General features: G+C 49.2%; 2 protein-coding genes across 3 annotated transcripts in view; one reads left to right on the top strand and one right to left on the bottom strand.

The window, feature by feature from the left end:
- The window catches only part of LOC118839933 (zinc finger protein 91-like), a 242,790-nt gene that overhangs the window by 173,326 nt on the left and 43,216 nt on the right, over positions 1-26,248 (bottom strand). The window contains exon 7 of the mRNA XM_036747435.1: positions 10,115-10,124. Within this exon, the coding sequence (XP_036603330.1) occupies positions 10,115-10,124 (10 nt within the window). The remainder of the gene's footprint in view (positions 1-10,114; positions 10,125-26,248) is intronic.
- On the top strand, positions 1,278-16,824 carry LOC118839935 (zinc finger protein 345-like). 2 transcript variants are annotated; one of them, XM_036747437.1, is made up of 5 exons: positions 1,278-1,357; positions 3,529-3,624; positions 4,167-4,293; positions 11,210-11,377; positions 13,452-16,824. In XM_036747437.1, exons 2-5 carry the CDS (start codon positions 3,541-3,543, stop codon positions 16,085-16,087), a joined length of 3,015 nt encoding a protein of 1,004 aa, XP_036603332.1. In that variant the 5' UTR covers positions 1,278-1,357; positions 3,529-3,540; the 3' UTR covers positions 16,088-16,824. The 2 variants fall into 2 exon arrangements, with proteins under 2 accessions (XP_036603332.1, XP_036603333.1); XM_036747438.1 differs by lacking the exons at positions 1,278-1,357; positions 3,529-3,624; positions 4,167-4,293 and adding an exon at positions 11,028-11,108.

A 26,248-nucleotide genomic window follows, 5' to 3' on the forward strand; every position in this document is an offset into this window, starting at 1 on the left:
GGGGGCGGGGAGCCCAGGTCTGCCTTCATTCCCTGCCCTCACTTGCTTTTTATTGGATGTCTTCCACCCTTCTACTGCAGGCTCCGTGAGGGCTGGGACCGTACTGACATTGTACTGTTTATATCGCCAGCCTCCTCCCACCCCTCCTGGGAGGGGGAGCAGGAAGAAGAGGAAATACATACCCGGTCATTTAAAAACCCGGGTGATGGCCCGAGCTAGAGGCTCCAGCGCCCTGGAGTCGGAGAAGACCCCGTTACACCCCTCCCCCCCATCTCCTCCTTCTCCCCAGCTGGTCTAGCCAATACTGGAACAGGCTGCTCTAGGCCGTTCGCGCTCTGCCCGCGGGGGCCGCTGGTGCTAGGGGCAGTCACTCCGGACCGTAGGCCCCGGCAGCCTGCGATCGGATACGCGCGTGGAAGGCACTTGACTCGGTGTACGAAGGAGGCAGTCCGAGGCGTAGGCTCCCGTTAACGAAGGGGCGCTTCGGGCTCGCTGTGCTCGAGTTCGGTTACTCTAGACTGCAACATGCAGCGGCCCCCCCCCATCATTTTAACACCCCAAAAGGCTGCGGGGAGGGCGGGGCTTTCGGGGGCTCCCGGGGGCGGGCGAGCTACGCGTGTTCAATGAAGGGGCTGTCGCGGGGACCAAAGGGGGCGTTCCTGAAGGGCGGGGGGGAGGACCCGGGGGGCGCCCCCCCACTGACAGGTGGAAAGCCCACACTCCGCGGGGTGGCACGAGGACTCGGGGGAGGGAGTCCCCCTCAAACCCCAGTGGGGGTGGGGCGAAGACACGGGGGCGAGGAGCTCCCACACCTACCCCACCCGGCCTCCCGCGCTCCTCAGCAGCCCCAAGTCGGCTGCGCTCCTCGAGGCCACGCCCTGCACCTCGTCCCGACCAATAGCGCACCTCCCAGGCCGGCCACGGACCAATGGGGTGCGGCCCTGGGGCCGAGCCGGGCTCCCCTCGTGGGGGACTCCCGATGTGCGGGCGCGAGCGGCTCCACACAAACACACGGGTTCCGAGGCAGTGACGCGCACGCCCCCCCTCTGTCCCACGCGCGTCCACGGACACGAGCAGCGGACGCCGACACACCAGGAGACGGAGGAGGCGCAGGGCGCATGCGCGCCCGAGGCCCCGCCCCTTCAGCGGCCAGCTCCCCTCGGGGCCGTGACGTATAGCCTGGGCCTGCGCTTGCGCGCGGAGCCGTCCGACATGGGTTCCCAGAGGCCTCCGCGGTCGTCTTTGCCTTTGTACCCGCCGCGAGCCTAGCTCCGGGCGCGCAGGCGCAGATCGACCGAGGCTGGCGAGCGGGAAGCCGCGGCGGCGGGAGCTTCCAGAGCGGAGAGAGGGAGCTGAGGTGCGTGACGTCACGGGCCCGCGGGAAGGGGGAGGGGTGTGTGACGTCACGGACCCCGGGGGCGGGGAGGCAGGGGGGTGTGGGGGTCTGTCATTGTGTCCGTGTGTCCGTGTGTGTCTTTGTGTGCACGCGAGCGCGATGTGACTGTGATGCAGTGCGCGTGCGTCCCCACTGGTGTGGCGTGGGCCTGGGGGGTGTGTCAGGGGCGGGGCTGTGTGTCCCTGTGGGTTGTGTAGCGGGGCTGTGGTTGTGTGTGTGTGTGTGTGGGGCGCCCCGGGGGGGCGGGGCTCCTGTCCCCAGGGTTGTGTCTGCCATTGGGGTGGACAGGGGCCCCTGGGAGCTTCGAAGATCTGGGTTCAAGTCCTGCCTCAGACACACCCCCTCCCCCCTTGTATGGCCGTGGAGGGGCCCTGGCAGAGGGAGTTTCCTCACCTAGGAGTTCCCTGTCCAAAAAGACCCTTCCCCCCAAGGCTTCCTCCCCGCCTCCCCTGCCATCCCTGAGGTGTCGGGAAGATCACTCCCTGTTCCAGTGTGGTCCTGCCCTGGATGTCCCCGCCCAGTCATCATTTGTCCTCCAGAGTTCAGCTCTTACCCCCCTCCCCCCCCCTCGGGGCTGATACACCCCCCTCCCCGCCTAGGGCTGATACACCCCCCTCCCCCCCGGGCTGATTCACCCCCTCCCCCCCCCGGGCTGATACACCCCCCTCCCCCCCGGGCTGATACACCCCCCTCACCCCCCCCCCCGCTGATACACCCCCCTCCCCCCCAGGGCTGATTCACCCCCTCCCTCCCCCCCCCCGGGCTGATACACCCCCTCCCCCCCCCCGCTGATACACCCCCCTCCCCCCCCCAGGGCTGATACACCCCCCTCCCCCCTAGGGCTGATACACCCCCTCCCCCCCGGGCTGATTCACCCCCTCCCTCCCCCCGGGCTGATACACCCCCTCCCCCCCCCGGGGCTGATACACCCCCTCCCCCCCGGGCTGATACACCCCCCTCACCCCCCCCCCCCCGCTGATACACCCCCCTCCCCCCCAGGGCTGATTCACCCCCTCCCTCCCCCCCCGGGCTGATACACCCCCCTCCCCCCCCCAGGGCTGATACACCCCCCTTCCCCCCCCGGGGCTGATACACCCCCCTCCCCCCCCCCCCCCGGGCTGATACACCCCCCTCACCCCCCAGGGCTGATACACCCTCCTCCCCCCCAGGGCTGATACACCCCCCCCACCCCTCCCATACACCCCCTCCCCCCCAGGGCTGATACCCCTCCCACCCCCCAGGGCTGATACACCCCCCTACCCCCCAGGGCTGATACACCCCCCTCCCTCCCCCCCCCCATACGCCCCCCTCCCTCCCCCCCAGGGCTGATACACCCCCCCTACCCCTCAGGGCTGATACACCCCCCTCCCTCCCCCGGGGCTGATACACCCCCCCCTCTCCCCACCCCCCCGGGGGCTGATACACCCCCAGACATTTCTCCCTCCCTCCCCTCCTCTCCACCTCCAGTCTCTGCTGGGCCCTCCTTGGTTCACTTCCAGACCCCTCCCCCTGCCCTCGGCCCCCTCCCACCTTCGGCCCCTCCCCCCGTGCCAGCTGCGCTCGCTGCCAGTTTTGCATCCCGGGTGCCCTGGTCTCCTTCCTCCATCGCCCCTTGGGCCCCTCCCCCCAGTGACCCCCCCCAAGTCCTCCCTCTGAGGGGAGGTCCCGCCCCCCCCCCCATGTAATACTTTATTATCTTGGTTTCCCAAATAACAAGTTTTTTTACATTAGTCCGCTTCTGCCCCCCCCCAAATTAAAAAGAAAATAAACCCTGGGTTCCCAGCTCTGATGGGGGGGGGGGGCTGCTTCATCCTCATCCTTCTGGAATTGGAGCTGAGCTGGTCAGAGTTCTAGGCTGTGCCTGATCGGCCTGAATGGGGGTCTCTCTCTCCACCAGCATGGGTCAGCGTGTCTCCCCCTGGGTCTCTCTGTCCTGAGGAGCCTGGCACTGGGCGATGCCAGCCCTGCCTCTGTGAGTGTGCGTGTGTTTACACGTGAGTGTGTGTGTGTGTGTGCACGGAGAGCCTGGGGGTGGGGTCGGCTCCCCACTGAAGCTGGTTCTCACCAGGCCAGTTCAGGCCCAGAAAGGCCGCTCCTCCTTCCCTGACAGAGGCTCCTCTCTCTCCCCTCAGGTCCCTGGTCTCATGTCTCTGCATCTCCTTCTTCCCCATGACGGAAGCCCAGAGGAGGATGGCCAGTCCCCCGGTGTCCCCTTGGCCCTAGACCAGGTGAGTCGGGGTCTCCTCCTCCAGGACTGTCCTCCGGGCCCCCAGACCACACCTCGTCGCTCCTGAGTCCTCAGGGGCTTCTTGGGCTTGGCGGTCAGTCATGAGAATTAGCCATAGGCAAGGCTGGCCAGACCCTCGGTCGCAGGCCTGGCTCAGAGGCCTCCTTCTCTGAGATCACCCGGTCCAGCCTCCATGAGCAGGGTCCCAGCACAGCCTGCAGAACCTACCTCCCCAGCTTGCTGGAGGGCATAGAGACCCTACCACCCCAGATCTGCTTCCTCACCACCCGGGACCCTTCTCTCCAGGGCCCCCAGGACCCTCCCTAGGCCCCAGGGCCATGTGTGGGCCAAGAGGAGCATAGATGGACAGCTGGAAGGGTCCTCAGAGTGCATCTGGTTCGAGCCCCTTGATTTAGGGGTGAGGACACCGAGGTACAAAGCCTTGCACACAGAGGCTGCTCAGGCAGGTCCTGACTCCACCTCCTGCCTCCTTCCCCTGGGGTCCTTGCCCCCCGGCCAGCATGCCTGTGCTTGGTGTTGCAGGAAGCAGTGTCCTTCAGGGATGTGGCCGTGGACTTTACCGAGGAGGAATGGGGGTGCCTGAGCCCTGCTCAGTGGCAGCTCTACAAGGATGTGATGCTGGAGAACTTCCGGAACCTGGTGTCCCTGGGTAAGGCTGCCTCCCCTGGGCCGGGGGCTGGGGGGTGCCCTGGGGGGCTCCTCTGAGGAGCCTCTTCTGGTCTGGGGCTCCAGGACAGTGTGGCCTCTGGCCTTCTCCTGGCCATCTCCACAAACCCCAGCAAAGGCTCCCTTGGTGGGGGGCTTCCTGGCCCCATGGGGAAGAGGGAGACTTGGCTCTTCTCTGGGTGTTGGGGAGACCCTGCTGCGGTCTCTGCTCTGCCTTGCTGTGGACCCAGAGTTGGAAGGGACCTCAGAGGCCATTGATTCCTGCACTGCCCTGAAAGGAATCCCCATGAAAGCATGTGGTCCCCGCACCTCTGCTTAAAGAGTTCCATGGCTGGGTCCTTCCACCCATCCCCATGTGGCCTGGACTCCTGGAGGCCTCCTCTGGGTGCACACGCCCCCTCTTTTCAAAGTCCTTAAGCCATGGTGCCCAACACTGCCCCCAGCTCTCCAGGTGAGGCCTGATGTGGGTAGGATATGTCCAGTAGGACCATCCCCATCCCCCTCCTGGAAACACTCCTGTCTTAATATAGCTCAAGGTCTCATCACCATTTTTGGCAGCCCCATCTCCCTGACTCCTGTGGAGCTGGCAGGCCCTTCAGACCCCCAGATCTTCAAAACAGCTAGGAAACACTTTCTGCAGAGGGTGGTCTTTGAGGTTAGTTTTGAAATAAGCCAGGGAAATTAAGAAGCAGGGATCAGAGAAGAGAATGTTCCAAGCATGGAGGATAAATGAGACAGACACAGGGGAGGGAGAGAGGAGGGAAGAAGAGGAGAAGAAGCGAAGAATGGACAGACCAACAGACAAGGGGGAGAAAAAGAGGAGGCGGAGACAGACAGGAAAGACAGACACTAGAAGAGCGGGGGTAGGGAGACAGCCAGGAGGTGGGGTAGTGATGAGGGGGGAGACAGAGCGAGCTCCAGCAGACACCTTTTTAGTCCAAGACTCTATCCCTTTTTGTCATTGCCTGGTGCAGACTCTTCATCTGTTTCTTCCCTCTGTCCCGATGGTCTGTAGTATATTTTACAGCAGCAAAATTGCTTGTTTCTCCATCCATTGAGCTTCACCCAAATACTCCATCATGTTTCCCTCTGCTTCTTGGATGTCCTTATGTGACTCTGCTTTCTAAATGTCTGACACTGACCCTGTCCCACTTTTTCTCTCTCCTGTTACTTTTGATTAAGGGAAACCTCTGCCAATCCCTAGTCCAGGCCAGGGTCTCCTCCCACCGAGTCTCAGCTCTCAGGTCCCTTTGCCTCCTCCTGTCAGAACCTCTGAGCCCCTCTGGGGGCTTCTTGCTCCAGTTGGAGGGGCGCGGGGGCAGGGATGCTTTAGGTCACGGGTTTTATTCCCACACTGTTTCTTGGGTTTTTGTCTTTTCTGACTGGATAGCCTTCTCTTTTCCTCCTTGTTTTTTGTTGAAGACCCTTTTGACACCTGGCTAGACATAGCTGTTCTCCCCAGGCTTCACCAGGGAATCTCTACCAGCCCATCCTTATAGGCCGCGGCCCCAAAGGCCCCATCCTCCGACACCCCCTTCTTAGCCAGTGGGGAACTTCCCAAATGATTTTTTTCTTTTTCTCTCTTGTTTCCAATGGGATCGGCAAAGAAAATAAAGCCGGTGTCTCTGCGGCCTTCAGTGCTCTGGGGGCTCCCTCCAGCCTTCGTGCCCCCGGGGATCACCAGCCAAGGGGAGTTGTCATCCCCTTTGGAGAGTCTTGGGAAGGCCTTGGCGCCTCCCTAAGGTTGCTATCAAGGGGTCAGACAGATGCTGCCCCAGTGCCTGGGAACCCCTAGGGAATCACTACCTCTGTCCTTTGGAGGACCAGCAGCTTCTTCTTCCTCAGAGAGCCCGGCCTGGAGTCAGAAAAACCTGGGTTCAAATGCAGCCTCAGACACTTCCTAGCTGGGTGACTAAGTCACTAAGCCTCTGTTTATCCCATTTGCTCTTCTATAAAGTGGGGATAATATTAGCTGCTCCCTCCCAGAGTTATTGTGAGAATAAAATGAGATCCGATTTTTAAGTGTTTTGCAAACTTGGCAGCATTTCCCCAAGTGCTGGTTAGTAGTGGTGGTAGCGTAAACTACAGTCATCCCCAGCATCGCGCTCTCGTCTCCTTCCGGAAGAGCTCACACCCATCTTTAAGCTCTAATCACTTGTACAGCTCTCCTTTCGCCTCTGCTCCCCAGCCACTCTCCAGCCTCCTGGTGGCCGCCCCTTCTCCACCTCAGGTGCCCTTCCCCTGTGGAAGCTGCCGTTTTGTTTCCTTTAGCAACAGCCTGGAGTTGAGGCACCTTCACCCCAAAGGCCGGGCTCCCTGACCTCCGCTCCGAGGTGCGGGAGCCCATTTGTGGAATGTAGCGCCTAACCTCAGACGTCATCCGTGGCTTGGTTAGTTTTGCTGAAATGTTTTCTCCTTTTTTTTTTGAGGTGAGGGGGTGGACAGCTAAGTAAGGAAATGTATTTAGTACAAAAACAAAAGATGTCAATAAAACGTATCTTTAAAAAGATGACACTGATGGAGCTTGGTCCCAGAGAAGAGAGATGAGTGCCTCTCCCTCCCATGCTGCTTTGCTGAGGTGGGGGCTGTGGCTGTGGAACGCTGCACACACCGCCATGGTCAGCTGTGGTTGGGTTGTTTCACCGAACCTTTCCCCCTTTTTTTGTCCTTTGTTATAATAGATGGCCCTTTGGAAAGGGTTGGGAGAGAGAGGCTGGGAAACGCAGGTGACGAGTCTCCCAAATGTGGAAGGAAATATTTGTGGAGCAGCCTGGAAAACCCTTTGGTTGTTTGTTTTGTTACTGTTGACGTTTTTCGTTTGTTTTTTTTGGAGGGGGGAAGGTAGGGCAGTTGAGTTTAAGTGATTTACCCAAGGTCACACAGCTAGTGTGTCAAGTGTCTGAGGCTGGATTTGAACTCAGGTCCTCCTGACTCCAGGGCCGTTCTATTTACTACGCCGCCTAGCTGCCTCCTGTTTTTCGTTTTCAGCGTTAAATTTTATACGATTTTGAGTTCCACATTTCCCCCCTCCTTCCCTTCCCCTCTTCCCAAGACAGCAAGCAGTCTGATATAGACTATATGTGTACAGTCATATTAAACCTATTTCCACATTAGTCATGGCACAAAAGAAGAATCGGAACAAAGGAAAAAACCACGAGAAAGAAAAAAAACAAAGAGAAAATAACACGCTTCGATCAGCGTTCAGGCTCCGTAGTTCCTCCGTGGATGTAGACGGCATGTTCCATCATGAGTCTGCTGGAGTTGTTTTAGGTCCTTGCGTTGCTGAGAAGAGCCAAGCCTGTCAAAGTCAGCCGTCGCACCCTGCGGCTGTTACTGCGTACGGTGTTCCCCTGGTTCTGCTCACCTCACTCAGCATCGGTTCATCTAAGTCTTTCCAGGTTTCTCTGAAGTCCTCCTGCTCAGCATTTCTTGTGGAACCATCGTAGTCCATTACATTCACGCACCACAACTTGTTCCTCCACTTCCCAATTAATAGGCACCGCCTCCCTCTGGAAAGCCCTTTGTAAGCCAAATAACAAACTGGGGGGGGGGGAAAGACCCCCGCCCCACCAAGACAGGCCCCGCCCTCCGGAATCTCAGGTTCTTTGGAGGGAAAATAGGGACCGGACACTAAGAACAGTAAAAGCCTCGTCTACAGAGCGCTTCACCAGCGCCGCCTCCTCGGGTCTTCCGACGGCTCTGGCAGGCGGGCGCTGTTACGGTGCCCGTCATCCAGATGCGGAGGCAGAGGTCACGTGACTGGCTCACAGTGTCTGAGGCTGGATTTGAACTCCTCTTCCTGACTTCAGGTCCGGGGCTGTATAAATAACAGTTCTTTGTGAGGCAGGCATCAAAAACTGGGGTCATCTTTCTTGACCTCTCTTCAGCCTTGGACGTTGGAGATCACCCTCTCCTCCTCTCTCTAGGTTTTCTGGACACCCCTCCCTGCCCTTTCCCCATTCTCTACAGTCTCTCTCTCCCTACCTCCCTCTCTCTCCCTCCCCCCCCCCCCTTTCTCCACTCTCTAACAGTCTCTCTGTCTCTGCCTCACCACTCTCCCCACTTCCCGGCTCTCTTTTCCCTCCCCCTCCCTCCCGCCTTTTCTCTCCCTCCCTCTCCCTGCTCTCAGACACGCCCCCCGCCCTCGGCTGGATCTTAAGCCAGGTCTTGCCTGTTATAACCATAGGCCAAGGCTCCATCCTGGACCTTCTAGCCTTTTTCACTTGGTGATCTCATGGGCCCCTTGATGTCCGTGATCATCTCTATGAGACATTGTCCACCCTTAACCTCTCCCCAGCCTCTCATATCTGCTGCCTAGTGGACCTCTCCAACTGGAAGTCTAGATATTTAAGCCCAGCTTGTCCAAAATCAAGCGCCTTGCCTATCCTCCCCAATCCTCTCCTCTTCCTCTCCTCATGGTCACTCTCAGCTCCCAGCCTGTCCTGTCCACCCCTCTCTGTACCTGCCTCCCCCTTGGCCTGACACCGCCTCTCCTGGTCCCCCACTCAGACTATTGTGATGCGTGGTGGGCCCCTGTCCCTGCCAGCAGTCTCCTCCACCCCCATCCCCCAATCCACCCTTCATTCAGCTGATGTTCCAGAGCACAGGAATGACCGCTCACCCCATTGGGGAGCCCAGGGTTTGCCGCATTCAGAGCCCTCCTTGACCTGGCCGCTCCTCCCTTCCCAGTCTCCTCACTCCTCATGCCCATCCACCTTCACCCTCACCCCCGGACCCGTCATCCATACTGAGACACTCTCCCTCCTCTCTTCCTTGGCTCCCTTCGAGCCTCAGCCAAAGTCCCACTTTGTGCCAGAAGTAATGATAAAGCTCTCCCTCTGTGGCTGTCCCCTACTGACTGTTTTTGTTTGTACCAAACTATTACGTGTTGCCTCCCCCGTTAGCCTGGGGGCTCTCGAGCAGGGCCTCTTTTTGTGCAGTGCCTAGCACACAGGAAGCACTGAATAAATGCTCGTTGACGTTGACGGATAAATGGACCGACTGTACCAGAATGGACGGTGCTTCCAAAGGGGGGCAGGGAGGGGCAGACGGGGCCAGCCTGTGTACAGCCCTGAGGATGGGAGCTGGAGGCCGGTTGGGTGTTGGAGCCCGGCTCTAGGTAGGACAGGGCCTCTGGCTGCAGGGTGGAGGGCTGATGGTTCAGGGAGAGCCAAGGAAGAGGAAGAATGAGCAACTACGTTTGGTGGGAAATCATTGGTAACTTTGGAGAAAATGGTTTCAATTGGATGACAAGGTTGGAAGCCAGATGACAGAGAAGTAAGAAGAGAGGGAGAGGTGGGAAAGCGGACATGGCCTTCCCAGGGAGGTCAGCCTCCAAAAGGAAAGAGACATTGGGAACATGTAAAAATGGGGAGTGACAGAGAGACAGAGACTGACAGAGAGAGACTAATAGGAACACAGAAAGACAGACACAGAAACTGATAGAAACACACACACACACAGACTGACAGACACAGAAAGAGACTGACAGAGACTGATAGAAAGACACACACACAGACTGATAGAGAGAAACACACAGAGACTAACAGACAGAGATACACAGAAAATCGATTTATACAGGGTAGGAAAACAAGTTCTTAATGGATAAAGCAGCGTGCAGCAGCAGTCAGCCTAGAAGGAGGTACCTTGCAGATTTGGGCTTTTGGGAAATGTGTAGTCAAAAAGAAAAAAATAAGTAAGGGGTAGAGGCAATCACAGAAGAGAAAGCAGGCAGCTGGTGGTGCCACGGGCCTGGAGGGAGGCAGAAAGACCTGAGTTCAGTTCCAGCCTGGGGCGCTCTCTGCCTGAGTGAACCTGGGCAAGTCTCTTACCCATTGACTGCCTCAGCTTCCTGATCTGCTCCATGTGCCCATCAGTGGCACCTTCCTCCCAGGATTGTTTGGCAGAGAAAATGAGGTAATATATACAAAGCACTTTGCAAAACTTAAAGACTGGTATAAATGTTTGCTGTTATTAAATTAGACCATTGTGAGTCTATAAAAAGCTGTGTGAACAACAGCCTAAATAGAAGAGAAAATGCTGACCGGGGGAAATGCCCTTCTTAACAAACCTCTCTAAGTGTCTGTTCCTACAGATCCATCTCCACCTGCCAGGGCTCCCACCCCCTGGTTGGGGAGGGCTCCCTCACACTCACACCCCACCTCATTCCCTGACAGGGAGGGCTCCCTCCCCCCAGTTCTGCCTCTCAGAAGTGCTATTTTCCTTCCAAGCCCAGCTCCAGTGCCCCTCCTGATGATGCCTTTCCTGACCCCTTCAGCGACTGGTGCCTGAACTGCTATGTGTGTACACATGCCTACACGTGGTACAGCTCGGGGGAAGTGAAGAGGTGATGGGCCTGGGACTCCCCTTAGTTGGATGCTCTGTTCCCCATTCAGAGGGAGGGGCCTGAGGGCAGGGATGAGAACTGAGTTCCAGAGCTGACATGAGCTTGTAAGATGCCGGACCATGGTAGAGAACTCCGGAGGAATGCTTATAATGGATGCTTGGGGATTTGATAGATATTGAGCCAGTTGCTACAAACAGGTAAAACAGAGCATCTAGGTGGTGTCATACTACATAGAGTGTGGGGCCTGGAGTCAGGAAGACCTGAGTTCAAATGTGGTCTCAGATACTAGCTGTGTAACCCTAAGCAAGCCACTTAACCCTGTTTGCTCCAGTTTTCTCATCTGGAAAATGAGCTGGAGAAGGAAATGACAAATCAGTATCTTTGTCAAGAAAACCCCATATGGGGACATGAAGAGTCAGACACGACTGAAAGGACCCAACAACTACAAACAGGTAGAACCTGCCTCTCTCTCCAGCATCCATTGGCAGTCAAAGCCCAGCCCCCTGCCACCATCCCGAGGACAGAGCTTTCTCCTTTTCTCTCCCACTGGCAGGGCTAATAGAGAACAAACCAGACCTGGTCTCCCGACTGGAACAAGAGGAAGAGCCATCAGCCTCGGATCTGCAGGGAGAGGTCCCAAGGAGCCCCTGTCCCTGGGAAGCAGACGCTTCTGCCAGGTGTCTAGGAGCCAGTGGATGCCACAGCCTGGCTGGGCCCTCAGGTATGGCCTTCCCTGAAGTGGGGGATGGTGCAGGTGGGTTTTGGCGGGGCCTGTGTTGCTGGGGATTTACCAAAACGGCCCAGTCTCTGAGGGTAGGGAAATCCAAAGCCTGAGGCTCACGCAGAGATCACTCTGTGTCTTCTCAATGCACACATGGGATAACTCAGTGTATGTCCTCGAGGGCACATGGACCTGCTTCTCCTCAGTTTTCTTATTAGTGAAATGAGAGGACTTTAAAAAATTATTTCTGAATGCTGTCCTGCCCAGTCAGCATTTCTAAAGCCCAAGGCTCACCAAGTCCCCCCCTGCTCAGGAAGCTGCTGTGGTTCCCTGGGCCCTTAGGATGCCATGACTCTTCTGTGGCATTAAGACCTTTCCCCACATCTTACACATCCCTCCTCATCATGCCTCCCACAGTCCAGCCACACTGGCTTCTTGCTGCTCCTCCCTCCGAGTCACAGGCTGTGCCTCTTAAAGCTCTGGTCCCTTCTGAGCTCATGTGCCACCTCCTGCCCCAGACCAGCCAGATGCCCAGCTGCCAGGGCCTACCCCCACCTCCCCAAATGACTTCGTGTATGTTCCGTGTGTTTGTGTTGTCTTCCCAGTGGGATGTCAGCTCTTAGAGGGCAGGGACTGTTTCCCTTTTGGTTGTATCCCCTGTGCCTGGCCCAGGGTGGGCCCTTAAGGCCTGCTTGTTGGTCAGTTGAGTGACTGAGCCATCGGTGGTAGCCGAGGGTCATGCCTTCCTTCTGTGATGAGTGTGCCTGGCTGCCTCACCCAGTGTCTCTGCCTCCTGTCTTAGGTGGCTGTTCTCCTCCTGCCCCCTGGGCCAGCCTCCCTCTGACCAGCCCCTTGCCACGGCTCACTCCACCACTTTCTAAATGAAAAGGGCCCCTGCAGGGGCTCTCCCCATTAGTCTCATTGTCCATCCCTTCATCCTCATCCCTTGGCAAAGTCCTTCTCCATGTAGTCAGGCATATGGTCCAGGAGGAAGAGCACAGAGATAGGAGGCAGCAGGCCCAGCCTGAGGCCTGGTCCCAGCCCTGGTACTAACTCCCTTCATGGCCACATTGGCTACCTCTCTGAGCCTCAGGTTCTGCATCCCTAGAAAGAGTGGCTGCCCCCATGGCAGTGAGGACCCAGCAGGACAACCTGACAGATTGTCAGGGGCCTCAGAGGTTGTTGAGTCCACCGCAGAATCCCCTGTGCACCAGACCCAACAAGTGCTTGGAGATCCCCAGTGAGGGCCACTCCCTGCTTCCTTCCTCAGGCAGCCCACTCACATTCTGGAGGGCTGAGCTGCTCACAAAGGTTTTCCATGTTTATATGAAGGCAGAATTTGCCTCTTTGGAATGTCCACCCATTGTCCTTAGTTCTATCTCTGGTGGCCAAGAAGACAAACTCTGATCCAGGGGTGGGGAACCTGCAGCCTTCAGCCACCTATGGCCCTCTAGGTCCTCAAGGGCAGCCCTTTGATTGATCCACACTTCACAGAACAAATCCCCTTGTTAAAGGATTTGGTTGTAAAACTAGGACTCAGTCAAAAGGCCACACCCAAGGACCTATAAGGCCACAAAGGTTCCCCACCCCTGGAAATCCTTTGTCCACATGGCTGCACTTCAGATTCTCAAAGACAGCTGCCATGTCTGCTCTTCTTCAGATTATCTATTCCTAGATCTTTCAAGCTATGAATGAAGGAATGAAAAACATTTATTTAATGCTGTATGACCAATACTGTGCTGAGTCCTAAAGTGAGACAACCTGCCCTCATTTGATGTGAATATGTGGCCCTTCACTTTCCTGATATCCTTCCTCAGGACCCACTTCTGGTCATTCAGTGCCCTTCCTAAAATGTGATTTCTTCAGCTGAACCTCAAACTTCTAGTGTAGTCTGACCATGGTCAAATACAGTGGGACTGTGTCCTCCCTCTGTGAATCCTATGCTTGCATAACCTTTCTAGGCTGCCAATTTGCTGTGGGCTAGTGAGAGTCATGACCTAATAAAGGCTGGACTAGCTCTCTGAGGTCATCTGTAGCTTAGATTCAAATTCTTTTCCTTCTGAATTTCTTTCAGCATGGGATTCTAGACTTGAGAACCAGGAGTTACTTCATAAACAAGAACAAGGAGCATCAGAAACATTAGTGGAAAGCCCCAGAAGGGATGTTGTTCCCCAGATCCCTGAATTTTGGGAAGATCCTATCCAGGAGATCACATTATGGAAGCAAATAGGAAACCTTGCAGGGGAGACTACAAGAAAAGAATTTGGGGAATGGCCTGTTCAAGACATCTCATTATGGAAGCAAATGGGAAACCTTACAGAGGAGACGCCAAAGAAAGTATTTTGGGAGAGTCCTCTCCGAGACATTACATTATGGAAACAAATGGGAAACCTTGGAGGGGAGACTCCGAGGAAAGAATTTTGGGAGTGTCCTGTTCAAGATATCACTTTATGGAAGCAAATGGGAAACCTTGTACAGGAGGGTCCAAGGAAAGAATTTTGGGAGGGTCCTACCCAAGAGATCACATTATGGAAACAAATGGCAAATCTTGCAGGAGAGACTCCAAGGAAAGTAATTTCCCAGGAAAGAGGTTTCTTTGAGTCAACTGCCCTCCATAAGGAAAATTCCACTGAGCAGGGAAGCCGTGAATGTACTGACTTTGGTAAAAGCTTTCATCAGAACATTCCCAAGCACAAAGGATCATGGGATTATAATGAATGTTCAAATCTCTCCCATTACTATACACTCTTTAATCAGTATCAGAGAAATGAACCCTGTGATTTGGTATGTGAACAGGATTTCAGCAAGAACTCGTTTCCTGTTCAGAATCAGAGAATCTGTTCAGAAGAGAATTCTTATAAATGTGAAGAATGTGGGAAGGCTTTCACCAACTATTCAGGCATCATCAGTCATGAAAGAACTCATGGTGGAGAGAAACATAAGCATAGGCAATGTGGAGCAGCTTTTATGTGGAGCTCAGTTCTTACTGAACACCAGAAAATTAAAATTTGTGATAAGCCCTATGAATATAAGGAGTTTAAGGAGGTCTTCAGCCAGAATTCAGACATTATTAAATATGAAGGAATTCATAGTGGAAAGAAACCATCTGAGTATAGTGACTGTGGAACAGCCTTTCTTTGGCACTCAAACCTCATGGAACGTCAGAGAATTCTCACTAGTGAGAAACCTTATGAATGTAAGGTATGTGGGAAAGCCTTCAGCCAAAACTCATCCCTTACTCAACACTTCAGAATTCATACTGGAGAGAAACCTTATAAATGTAAGGAGTGTGGCAAGGCCTTCAGACAGAACTCACATCTTATCCGACATCAGCTAATTCACACTAGAGAGAAACCTTATGAATGTCAGGAATGTGGAAAGGCCTTCAATCAGAGTTCAGATATCATATATCATGGAAGAAATCACGATGGAGGAATTTATTATAAGTGCAGGCAATGTGGAAAGGCCTTTACATGGAGTGCCATTCTTACCGAACAACAGAAAATTCATAGTTTTGAGAAATCCTATAAATATAAGGAGTTTGGAGTGGCCTTCAGCCAGAACTCAGACAATATTAAATATGAAGGAATTCATAATGGAAAGAAACCATTTGAATGTAAAGATTGTGGGGCAGCTTTCAGTTGGCACTCGAACCTCTTGGAACATCAGAGAACCCACACAGGTGAGAAACCTTATGAATGTAAGGTGTGTGGGAGAGCCTTCAGTCAGAGCTCATCCCTTACTCAACACTTCAGAATTCATACTGGAGAGAAACCTTATAAATGTAAGGAGTGCGGCAAGGCCTTCAGACAGAATTCACATCTTATTCGACATCAGCTAATTCACACTAGAGAGAAACCTTATGAATGCAAGGAATGTGGAAAGGCCTTTAGCCAGAGCTCAGACATTATTAAACATGAAAGAATACACAGTGGAAAGAAACCATATGAATGTAAGGAATGTGGGGCCGCCTTCAGTTGGCGCTCATACCTCATTCAACATCAGAGAACTCACACTGTTGAGAAACCTTATGAATGTAAGGAATGTGGGAAGGCCTTTAGCCAGAGCTCATCCCTTATTCAACATCATAGAATTCATACTGGTGAGAAACCTTATGAATGTAAGGAATGTGGGAAGGCCTTTAGCCAGAGATCATCCCTTATTCAGCATCATCGAATTCATACTGGAGAGAAACCTTACAAATGTAAGGATTGTGGGGCAGTCTTCAGTGGGCACTCAGGCCTTATCCAACATGAGAGAATTCACACTGGTGAGAAACCTTATGAATGTAAAGAATGTGGGAAAGCCTTTAGGCAGAGCTCAGCCCTCATACATCATCAGATAATTCATACTGGAGAAAAACCTTACAAATGTAAAGACTGTGGGAAGGCATTTCGCTGGAATGCTGTTTTTACTGAACATCAGAAAATCCACACTGGAGAGATACCCTATGAATGTAAGGAATGTGGCAAGGCCTTCATCCAGAGAGCAGCACTTACCCATCATCAGAGAATTCATACTGGAGAGAAGCCTTACAGATGTAAGCAGTGTGGAAAGGCCTTCATCCAGAGATCATCCCTTACTCATCATCAGAGAATTCATACTGGAGAGAAGCCTTACAAATGTAAACAGTGTGGGAAAGCTTTTATCCAGAGATCAGACCTTACTCGACATCACATAATTCATACTGGAGAGAAACCTTATGAATGAAGGGATATGGGATAGCCTCCATCCAGACCTTGGCCCTTACTAAACACCAATAAAATCATACTGGAGGAAAAAAAAAACAAAGTAAGGAATAAGGGAAAGACTTCACTTGGGTCTCAGCCCTTAAAGGATGTGTATTGATTTGTGGTGCATACTGGCATATATGGTGCAACTATTTTATGGAAGCATCCTTTTTAGTTCAACTAAAAATATTAAGAAATAATATTTCTTTCAGTCTAAAATCCTTTCAAGACTTTTCCCTTTAGAAAAGTGACTAAAGTCTTAGGAATAGGGATTGAGGATAGTAACCAAACTTAGAACTGAGACATCCCTGTTGTCTAGTTGCGACCCTTGCCTTCCTCACCCCTGAAGTGACTGGTGCTATGACCCACTGAAGGGAAGTGACCTCTTTTCCACTTAAGGATTAAGATATGCAACATAGGCAGGAGACCCTTTCATTTCTTTAGGGGAGTGGTTGAGGAAAGAATCTAGTAGCTTAAGATTAAATGACTATTCTAGAATGTTGACCCCCTCCCCTCCCAACAAAACCCCTGTTTTAATATTGTGACCTTTTCCTTGTTCAAGATTCCTATAAACGTTACCTCAAAATTGTCTTGAGGTAGAGATACGTCCTGGGGGTTATGTCAGTTTGGACATTTTTCTCTCTAGGATAGAAGTACTTGGATTTAGAATACTGCTTAATAAAATTGGTTCTGGCAGACTTGTGCCTAAAATACAAAGTATAGTGTTGGTATTTTTTTTTATGCCTACACCAGTGGCATCAAACTCAAATAGAAATAGATCCCCAAAGGCCTCTTAGTGATTTAGAAAGCCACAAGTTAACATTATTTACCTTGTATTATAGTTTCATTTATTTTTAAAAACATTTCCCAGTTGCATTTTAATCTAGTTCAGGCAATTTTGCAAGCCCCATGCTGTCTGAGGGCCTCAGGCCAAGAGTTTAACACCTTTGTTCTACAGCATGAAAATGAAAATTATAGAAGATCCTTCAGTCAGCTCAAACTTTACTCAACATTGAAGAATTTACAGTGGAGAGAAATTCTATGAATTCCATGAAAATGGGAAATCCTTCAGTCTGAGGAGGACCATTATCCTTCATCAGAGAGTTCCACCTGGTGGGTAGAATACATCCTATAAATGTATTGAATATTGGAGATCCTTCATTATTGAGGGAAAGGTCTCAGTTGATGTCACCAAGTTCTTCCTAAACAGAAACTCTACAAATCAATGCATTGAATGTGGAAAGCCATAGATCAAGCATTAGTGAATGCATGTTGGAGGGCATTTCTTCAGATCTAAGCTGTGCAGGTAAGGAGTAAGTGGTTATGTCTAAACCTAGTTTCCTTTCACCTCAAAACTTCAAGAAATGTGCCCATCGAAGTAAAAGAAAGAAATTCTCACGAAGAAAACCTTGCATATACTGAACTAATGAGTAAATGTAAAAGGACTCCTGGTATAATACAAGAAGGTTGTTTCACAGAAGTCTGACTTTAAAGGTAATAGTAAAATATAGTAATAGAGTAGTAGTAAAAATAGTAATAGAGAAGAAGGAATTCTTTTTGAGGAAGGGAAGGATGAGAGAGAGAACAGTGGTGGGATTCAGCCGGTTTGCACTGGTTTGGCAGGACCAATACCTAATTTTATGTTGAGTTATGCAAACTGGTTGTTAAAATGGCACTTGTGGCTCCCAGTGGGCGTGGGGTCTGTGCCCACAATGTCAGCAGCGATACCAGTGCCTCAGCTCAGTTCTGTGGGGAAGGTGATGATTGGCAGCGGTGGCTCTGGGGGCCAAAGTCGGCATGAGGATCAAGCTCTTAGCTCCCTTTGTTGTGATGGAGCTTCTCCTGACCTTCCATAGGCTCATCCAACCTCAAGAGACGTGGCTGTACCCAGTGGTGGATTCATTCAGTTTGCACCGGTTCAATCATTAGGGCAGAGAACTGGTTGTTAATTTATTTGAATCCCACCACTGGGGGAGAGTGACAGCCATTTTTGGAAATGGCTGGTGAAAGACAAGTCAAGGAGGGTGGAGGGGATTAGCGTTAAAGAACCATACACAATTATCTGAGCTAGGTTAGGAAAGTGGAATGTCATTAATTATTTCAGTAAATCTGTTCTGGTTTGGCTAGGCAAGTTGGAGGGCGGTGGGGGTGGGGAGAGTATAAGGGTGAAGGGGATTGGCTTCAGTCAAGTGAAAACCTTCAGATACCTAGGCACAGTGGATAGAACTCCGGGTCTGGAGTCAGGAAGATTCATCTTCCTGAGTTCAAATCTGGCCTCAGACACTTAACAGCTGTATGGCCCTGAGCATCTCATTTAACCCTGTTTGTCTCTGTTTCTCGTCTGTAAAATGATCTGGAGAAGGAAATGGCTAACTACTCCACTATCTTCACCAAGAAAATCCCCAATGTAGTCACAAAGAGTCTGACATGACTAAAAATGACTAAACAGCAGCAACAGTAAAAGGTTTACTCTTTCAAAACCAAGGTCCCATGATCTGGATCTAGGTTGGGATGAGAAGTTGTGGAGGATGTCATTGAAGTTTGTGCCGAGTCAGTCTGGGTGACTCCACTTTAAAATCTTCTTTGAAATTTCTTTCCGGCATAAGATGGTGGTCACAGATTGAATCCATGCCAGTCCACCAGCTTGCGTTGCTTTGGTATATTATTAGACTGCCTTTTAACTTTCTCTTCCTGAGTTTGCCTTATTTAAGCAGGATGAATCCCTAATGAAGATTTTTCCTTTCAACAATACGAAGGCTGGATTGTTTCAAGCACAAGCTGCAGGTACCAAGTGCTATTTTTCCCCCAAAAGAGGAACAACAGGATTTAGTGGAATTAACAATAACTTTGGCAGTTTTTAAAAAATATTTTTCTAATTACATGTAAAAACAATTTTTAACATTCTTTTAAAAATTAATTTTAAGAATAATTTTGAAGGGTTAATGGGTTCTGATATATAAAATCTATGGGGAATTGAAAGCAAGCTGCAAGATTAAGTCATTCTCTAAAGACAAGGGATCAAAGGATATGAGCAGTTTACCAAAGAAGAATTGCAAACTAATGGTAACCATTTGAAAAATCTGAACTCAACAAATGCAACTGGATTCGCCTCACATCCTTCCAATTAGCACAGTATCTAAAAGATGGGAAGAGTCAATATCTGAGGGGCTATAAAAGGACAAGCATCTTAGTCATGGCTAGTTTAGCATTGAATTGGTCCAATAATTCTGGGAAAAGAATTTAAATTATGTGAGAAAAGTTTTTTTTTAAATGTTCATACACTGTGATCCAAAGATTCCATTTCAGTATTTGTAACCCAAGGAGACCAATGACAGCAAAATAATAAAATGAAAACAAACATATTCATTTCAGCAGAAAAGTCCATTTTTACAGAGGCATTCATCACACCATTATTGGTAGCAAAAATCTTGAGCAAAATATGTGCTTAAGGAGTGCTGAATGGCTATATAAAGTAGTATATGAATGTTGAGAATATTATTGTACCATGAGAAATTCAGACCTACATGGGAAGGCAGCTGAGGGGTACCATAGTACCCAGAGCACTGGATCTGGAGTCAGGAAGACCTGAGTTTAAATCCCAGTCTCAGACATTTCCTAGCTGGGTGACTCTGGGTACTTAATAAATGCTTATTCCTGCTCCCTTCCCTTCATATTGAAAATGTCCATTCACAGGATGGCTAGTCTCTGACCTGAGTTCAGAAAGCAGAAAAAGGCAGCCAGCAACCCCCTCTCATTCTCACCAGAGTAAGCACAGATCACTTGCCTTCTCTATCAGTGGAGATCACAGGTGGAACCATCTATGCCATATTGCCTTAGACAGTTGCCTAAAGCTGAGAGAAATTAAATGAGTTGTCCATGATCACACAACTAATAAGGGTTCCAGGCAGAATTTGAACCCAGGTCTTTCTGACTCTAAATTCAGCACTCAGAGCTGTGCCACACTTATTTTTTATATGAAATTATTGACAACTAAGAAGAATTTAGGGAAACATTGGTAGAATTGTATGAAGTGAATAAGTGTAGGCTGCAGAGCCAAAATGATAGTACACAGAACAGTAATAAAGAACAGTGAAATTCACTGAACTACCTAAAAGCCATTGCCAAAAATAAAAGAGCCCAGATATATTTCAAGAAATCATTAAAAAAAAAAAAAACAAACTACCTTGATCTCTAGGAACAAGATGGCAAAGTGGAAATGAAAGAATCTATTGGTCACCTCCTGAAAGAAACAGCAAAATGGAAGCTCATGGCAATATTATAGCCAAAATCCAGCTTCCTGACCAAAAAAAAATACTACAAGCATTCAGAAAGAATTTAAGTCCTGAGGAGCCACAGTCAGGATTACACAAGATTTACCAGCCACCATTTTGAAGGAGTAGAGTTCTTGGAATATGATATTCCAGAAGACAAAGTATATAGACTTACTGCCAAGAACAATTTGTCCAACAAATTGAATATAATCATCCAAGGGGAAAAATGAATTTTTAATGAGAGGACTTCTGAGCATTCCTGACAAAAAGAACAGTGCTCCAAAGAAGCCTTAAGGTAGAAATGTGGGAATCAAAAGAAACATAAACAGATAAGCACAAGTGAACCATGATAAGGGCCTCCACAGGGATAAAACTGCTCACATTTTGATAGGAGATGATACATGTGTCTCCTCTGAACCCTATCATTGTCAAGAGTCATGGAGGGAGTCTTATAAGAGAGCCTGGGAGTGGTTCAGTTATGTCTTGATTTTTTTTTATGATCTTAAAAGAATAGAAAGAGAAAGGAAGAGGAAGACACTGGGGCAGGAGAAAGGGAGAAGGTTAGGGAAAATTATCACAATTCACAAGCAGAAGTCTAAACAAATGAGGAGATGGAGAGTGGCTAACACTTGAACCTTGCTATCATCTGAACTAGTCACAGATGAATATAGAAATACATTTCACGAGTCAGAGAACTAGAAGGAAAAGGGGAGAAAGAGGACAAAATAGGAAGCTGGATTAATGGAGGGATCAGTCCTATGCAAAATAATAATAGTAGCTAGCATTTACATGGCACTCCAGGTTTTGCAAAGTAATTTACAAATATCTCACTTTAGCCTCAAAACAACCCTGGGAGATAGATGTTTTTATCCCCATTTTATAGAAGAGGGAACACAGATAGACAGTGATCAAGTCACCTACCGGGTAGTAAGCATCTGGTGCCAGATTTGAACTCAGGTCTTCCTAACTCAAAGTTCAGGGCTCTATCCACTGTACCACTTAGCTGCCTCTGCTTTGTATACAAAACAAATAAATGATACCTGATAATGTATAACAATATAGCTCCTTTTTCAGTAACAAAGAATCAGAAATTTAGGGGATAGCCATCATCTGGGGAATGGCTGAACAAGTTATGGCATATAAATGCGATGGAATACTATCATGCTAGCAGAAATGATGAAAGGAATGGTTTCAGAGAAACTTGGGAAGACTTTATAAACTAATGCAGAGTGAAGTGAGCAGAACCATAATAATTTATATGACAACATTGTAGAGACAACTTTAAAGAATTAAGAATACTCATCAATGTTTTGGGTTTTTTTTTTTTGGAGGAGGGAGAGCAGGACAATTGGGGTTAAGTGACTTGCCCAAGGTCACACAGCTAGTAAGTGTGTCAAGTGTCTGAGGCCGGATTTGAACTCAGGTCCTCTTGACTTCAGGGCCAGTGCTCTACTCACTGTGCCACCTAGCTGCCCCATTGCTTGTTAATGTAATGACTAGTCATGATCCTAGAGGGCTCATGATAAAACCTACCCACCTCCTGATAGTGGTGATGGACTCATAGTGCAGAATGAGAAATACACCAGGGGTGGGAGGGACGACAGATGGCCAGTGCAGGACTGTTTTGCTTGACTATACATATTTGTGATAGGGGTTTTGTTTTCTTCCCTTTCTCACTAGGGGTGGGGATGGGAGAGTAGGTGGATTTTTGCTGATTGGAGATAATTCCATTTGAAAAGACCTCATTCTACTGGGGAACCATATACACAAAGTCAATGAAAGGTCATTTTGGCAGCCGGGAATCAGGAAAGGTCTCGTGCAGGTGGCGGCATTTGAGCTGAGTTTTAAAAGAAACTGGGTATTCCAAGAAGTGGAAGTGGAGGCACAAATGGTGGAGCTGAAATATCATTGGTGAGGAAAGATAAGAAGGCTAATTCCACTGGATTGTAGAATGCACAAAGGGAAAGAATGTGTAATAAGGCTGGAATGGTAAACTTGAGTTTCCTTGAGCCAGCAAGACTTGACAGGGGGTTGGATATGTGCTGGGAGAGTGAGAAGTCAAAGATGATTCTAAGGTTGCAAACATGGGTGATCAGAAGGATGTTGGGGCCCTTGCCAGAAAGAGGACGTTTAAGAAGTAAGGGGGCTTGGGAGGGGGAGGTGTGAGAAAATGAGCTAGATGTGGCCTTCATTGGTTGCAGGTGCTTTTTGATCATAAAATGTTACCAAATGAGTGTAACTTGTAATTCAGCTCCCTAGTTCTGGAGACTGCATGTAAAGGAATGCCATGAACAGGGAAGGGGAGAAGGAAACTTGAGCGAGGTCCTCTGATAACAGGTGGTAATAAGAGGACACAGGAAAGATTGAAGTGGTCTGAGGACTGGCCTTGTGTGTGTCTGATTCCCCAGGCACAGAACCTATCTTGGGGCCCCTAACAAATGCCTGCAGATTCATGGATCAAAAGGTTCCTCTTAGAGGTTCTGCCTTCTTCCCCTTAGGAAGTCCTGGTTCCTGAGCCCATGAGAAAGTGGCACCTGGGATTGGATCCCTTTCATCCCACCTTTTTTTTTTTTTTTTTTACTTTCCAAAGGAGAGATTTATTTGAGCAACAAAGAGAAACACAAAACTGGGTTTGAAAAAGGGTAGATTTATTGACAAACATGGATAAAAGAGAAGTCAGGTGTGATGGGCATGTTTGCAGGTCCAAACACAACCTATCCCTTCTTCCATTCATTTACCTTCAAAATTGTGCTGCCTTGGATGATTTCAGAAAGCATGGAAAGACTTACATGAACTGACAGAGTGAAGTGAGCAGAACCAGGAGAACATTGTACACAGTAACAGCAATATTATATAATGAAAAACTGAATGACCTAGTGATTCTCAGCAATACAATGATCCAAGACAATCCCAAAGGATTCATGATGAAAAATGCTACCCATCTCCAGAGAAAGAACTGATGGCATCTGAATACAGAACAAAACGTATTACTTTTTGTCTTCCTTCCTTTCTTCCTTCCTTTTGCAAAATGACTAATATGGAACTGTTTTACATGGTTGCACATGTATAACCTATATCAGATTGCTTGCCACCTCAAGGAGTGGGGAAGGGAGAGAAGGAGGAATAGAATTTGGAACTTAAATTTTTTAAACAGTCTTAAAAAAAGAGTCACTTATCACAGAGGAAGCCGCTTTTCATCCACCCACCTGCCCATGAACTCTCCTCAGAAAATTATTTGTATATATTTTGTATTTAATTTTCTATGTTTGTAACTCCTCAGCAGTAGAATACAAACTCCTTGAGAACAGGGACTTCTTTGGTTTTTACATAATGAGCATCTAGTATAATGCTGGCAAAAAAATAAAATACATGCTTATTGAATGAAAAAAAAAATGTGCTGCCTTCATCCTAGACCTCTGAGTATACTTGATCTGGCCCAGCAACACTGATCTTGAGAGTTAATGAAAATCTTTCCAGATCTTTTCCATTTTTATTTTTTTTTCCTTTCCAGTGTTCACCTTTTACCTTAGGATGACTTTGCTCAGTTGGGTCTTTTGCCAAGCTTTCTTTAGCTTTTCATGTCCACTGTGTCTGTTTCCACTGCCACTTCACAAGTTCTACTCATGGCCATTCACCAACTTTCTCCACAGGATTTTTCCTTTATAAAAAGATTTATTGTTTTATTTTGTTTTTGCATAAACCATTTCCTTTTAACTCCCCTAACTGAACTCTTCTTTGTAACAATGAAAGAGATTTCAGCAAAACCAAATGACCCAGCAACCTCATCCTACTATGCATATTATATTTCATCACCTGAGAAAAAGAAAGTATGTTTGGGGTTAAAGAAGAAGTTATCATTTATTCAGGACAAAGATTGTTCAACACAATTCACCAAATTGGGCCAAGATAGTGGTGTGAAAGCAGGGACTTACGGGAGCTTTCTTACGAATTCTGTCAGATACCTCTAAAAAAGTGAATCTGAGCAGATTTGAGAGAGATAGAAGCCACTGGGAGACTGAGTGTGGCAGATTTCCAAGCTAGGAGAGTCCACAGGGTTGACAGGAGAGATCTGTGGGCTGGATGAGCTCTGGGTATGCAGAGCTGCACCCAACCACACCAGAACGGAGCAGCAGCAGAACTCAGCCAGCAGACTGGGCTGGGAGAGTGCTGGGCATGCAGAATTAAACCATATTGGATTGGGAGCAGGAGCAGGCCTAGGGTGGAATTGCTGGCTACAGTGGCAATCCCCAGGCCTCTCAGCCCAAGACAGGAGTCTGTCAGAGTCACGTGAGACAGCAATGCAGAGCCTGTGACCATGGCAGCAGCTGTTCCTGAGGTTTTCAGCCCACAGTCAAAAGGTTTGAAACTTGCCTTCTTGAACTTCCAGCAGCCATGATGACCAGGTTAAATGGCTCTTATCCCTCCCTTCCTCACCCAGAGAATACTGCCCTGGAAGAAACCTGGCAATAGAGGAGCCAGAAGTAGGCCTTCAGTAGCCTTTTAGCTCAGGAGGCTGGGGAGACAGGCCCCTCTTGGTGGCAGAAGGAGACTAGTGCAAGAAGAGAGGTGTCCCAGCAGGCCCCACCTCAGCAGACCAACAGGAGATCCTGAGTCCCAGGGGGTAGAAACCGCAAGTACCAACACCAGGATCTCAGGCGTGCCTTTGCACAGCCAGGGGAAGTGGCAGACACCAGTGCAGACAATGGCTGAGACCACCCATGCTGTAGCACAGCTCTAGGAGAAGAGGAGACTTCCAGCAGCCAGACCACCCTTCCCTCACACCTCACACCAGGAACTTCAGCGTAACCCAGGGGAACTCAGAAAGACATAAGCCTCGACATAAGACATGGCCTCGACCTTGGCACACCAGCCAGCTCCAGCTCAGCACCAGGTGAGCAGCAGCATTATTTAGCCTCTAGCTGACAAAACCAGGCTCCCAGTTCCCAGCACAAGAAGTTTAGACAAAGCCCCCTGGGCCCCAGAAGCAAAGATCCATTTTAAAAGCCAAGAAAAAGACAACCACCATGAAGAAACAATCCAGAAAAAGGAGGACTATTGATTCTTATCATGGAGACAGGGAAGATCAAAATACTAATTTGGAACAGGATAGCATTGACACTATACCCACATCTGAAACCTAAAAAGGGAATGTGAACTGGTCTCAAGCCCAAAAAGCATTGCTGGAAGAGCTCGAGGAGGATTTAAAAAATCAAATTAGAGAGGTAAAAGAAAAAAATGGAAAAAAAAATTCATTGATGCGAGCAAATTTTTATAAAGTAAAATTGGTGAAATGGTTAAGGAGGTACAGAATCTAACTGGAAAATATAACTCTTTGAAAAGTAAAATTAACCAAATGAAAAAGGAGGTATAGAAGCTATATGAAGAAAACAGTTCATTAAAAATTAGAATTGGGCAAGTAGAAGCTAATGACTCTATGAGGCATCAAGAATCAGTCAAACAAAATCTAAAGAATGAAAAAATAAAAGAAAATGTGAAATATCTGGTTGGAAAAACAACTGACCTAGAAAACAGATCCAGGAGAGATATTCTAGGAATTATTGGTCTACCTGAAAGCCAGGATGAAAAAAAGAGCCTGGACAGTATCTTCCAAGAAATCATTAAGGAAAACTACCTCCAAGCTCCTAGAAGCAGAGGATAAAATAGTCATCGAAAGAATCCACTGCTCACTCCCTGAAAGAGACCCCAAATTGAAAATTCCAAGAAATGTTGTAGCCAAATTCCCAAATTATCAGGTCAAGGAGAAAATACTGTAAGCAGCCAGAATGAAACAATTCAAACATAGCGGAACTACAGTCAGGATCACCCAGGACCTTGCAGCTTCTACATTAAAAGATAGGAGGGATTGGAAT

Source organism: Trichosurus vulpecula, chromosome 2 (assembly GCF_011100635.1).
Source record: "Trichosurus vulpecula isolate mTriVul1 chromosome 2, mTriVul1.pri, whole genome shotgun sequence".
NCBI lineage: Eukaryota > Metazoa > Chordata > Mammalia > Diprotodontia > Phalangeridae > Trichosurus > Trichosurus vulpecula.

Coding starts and splice junctions, on each gene's coding strand:
- LOC118839935 (XM_036747437.1), top strand. CDS start 3,541: ATGTCTCTGCATCTCCTTCTTCCCCATGACGGAAGCCCAGAGGAGGAT. Junction 3,625..4,166: donor TCCCCTTGGCCCTAGACCAG/GTGAGTCGGGGT, acceptor TTGGTGTTGCAG/GAAGCAGTGTCCTTCAGGGA. Junction 4,294..11,209: donor CCGGAACCTGGTGTCCCTGG/GTAAGGCTGCCT, acceptor TCCCACTGGCAG/GGCTAATAGAGAACAAACCA.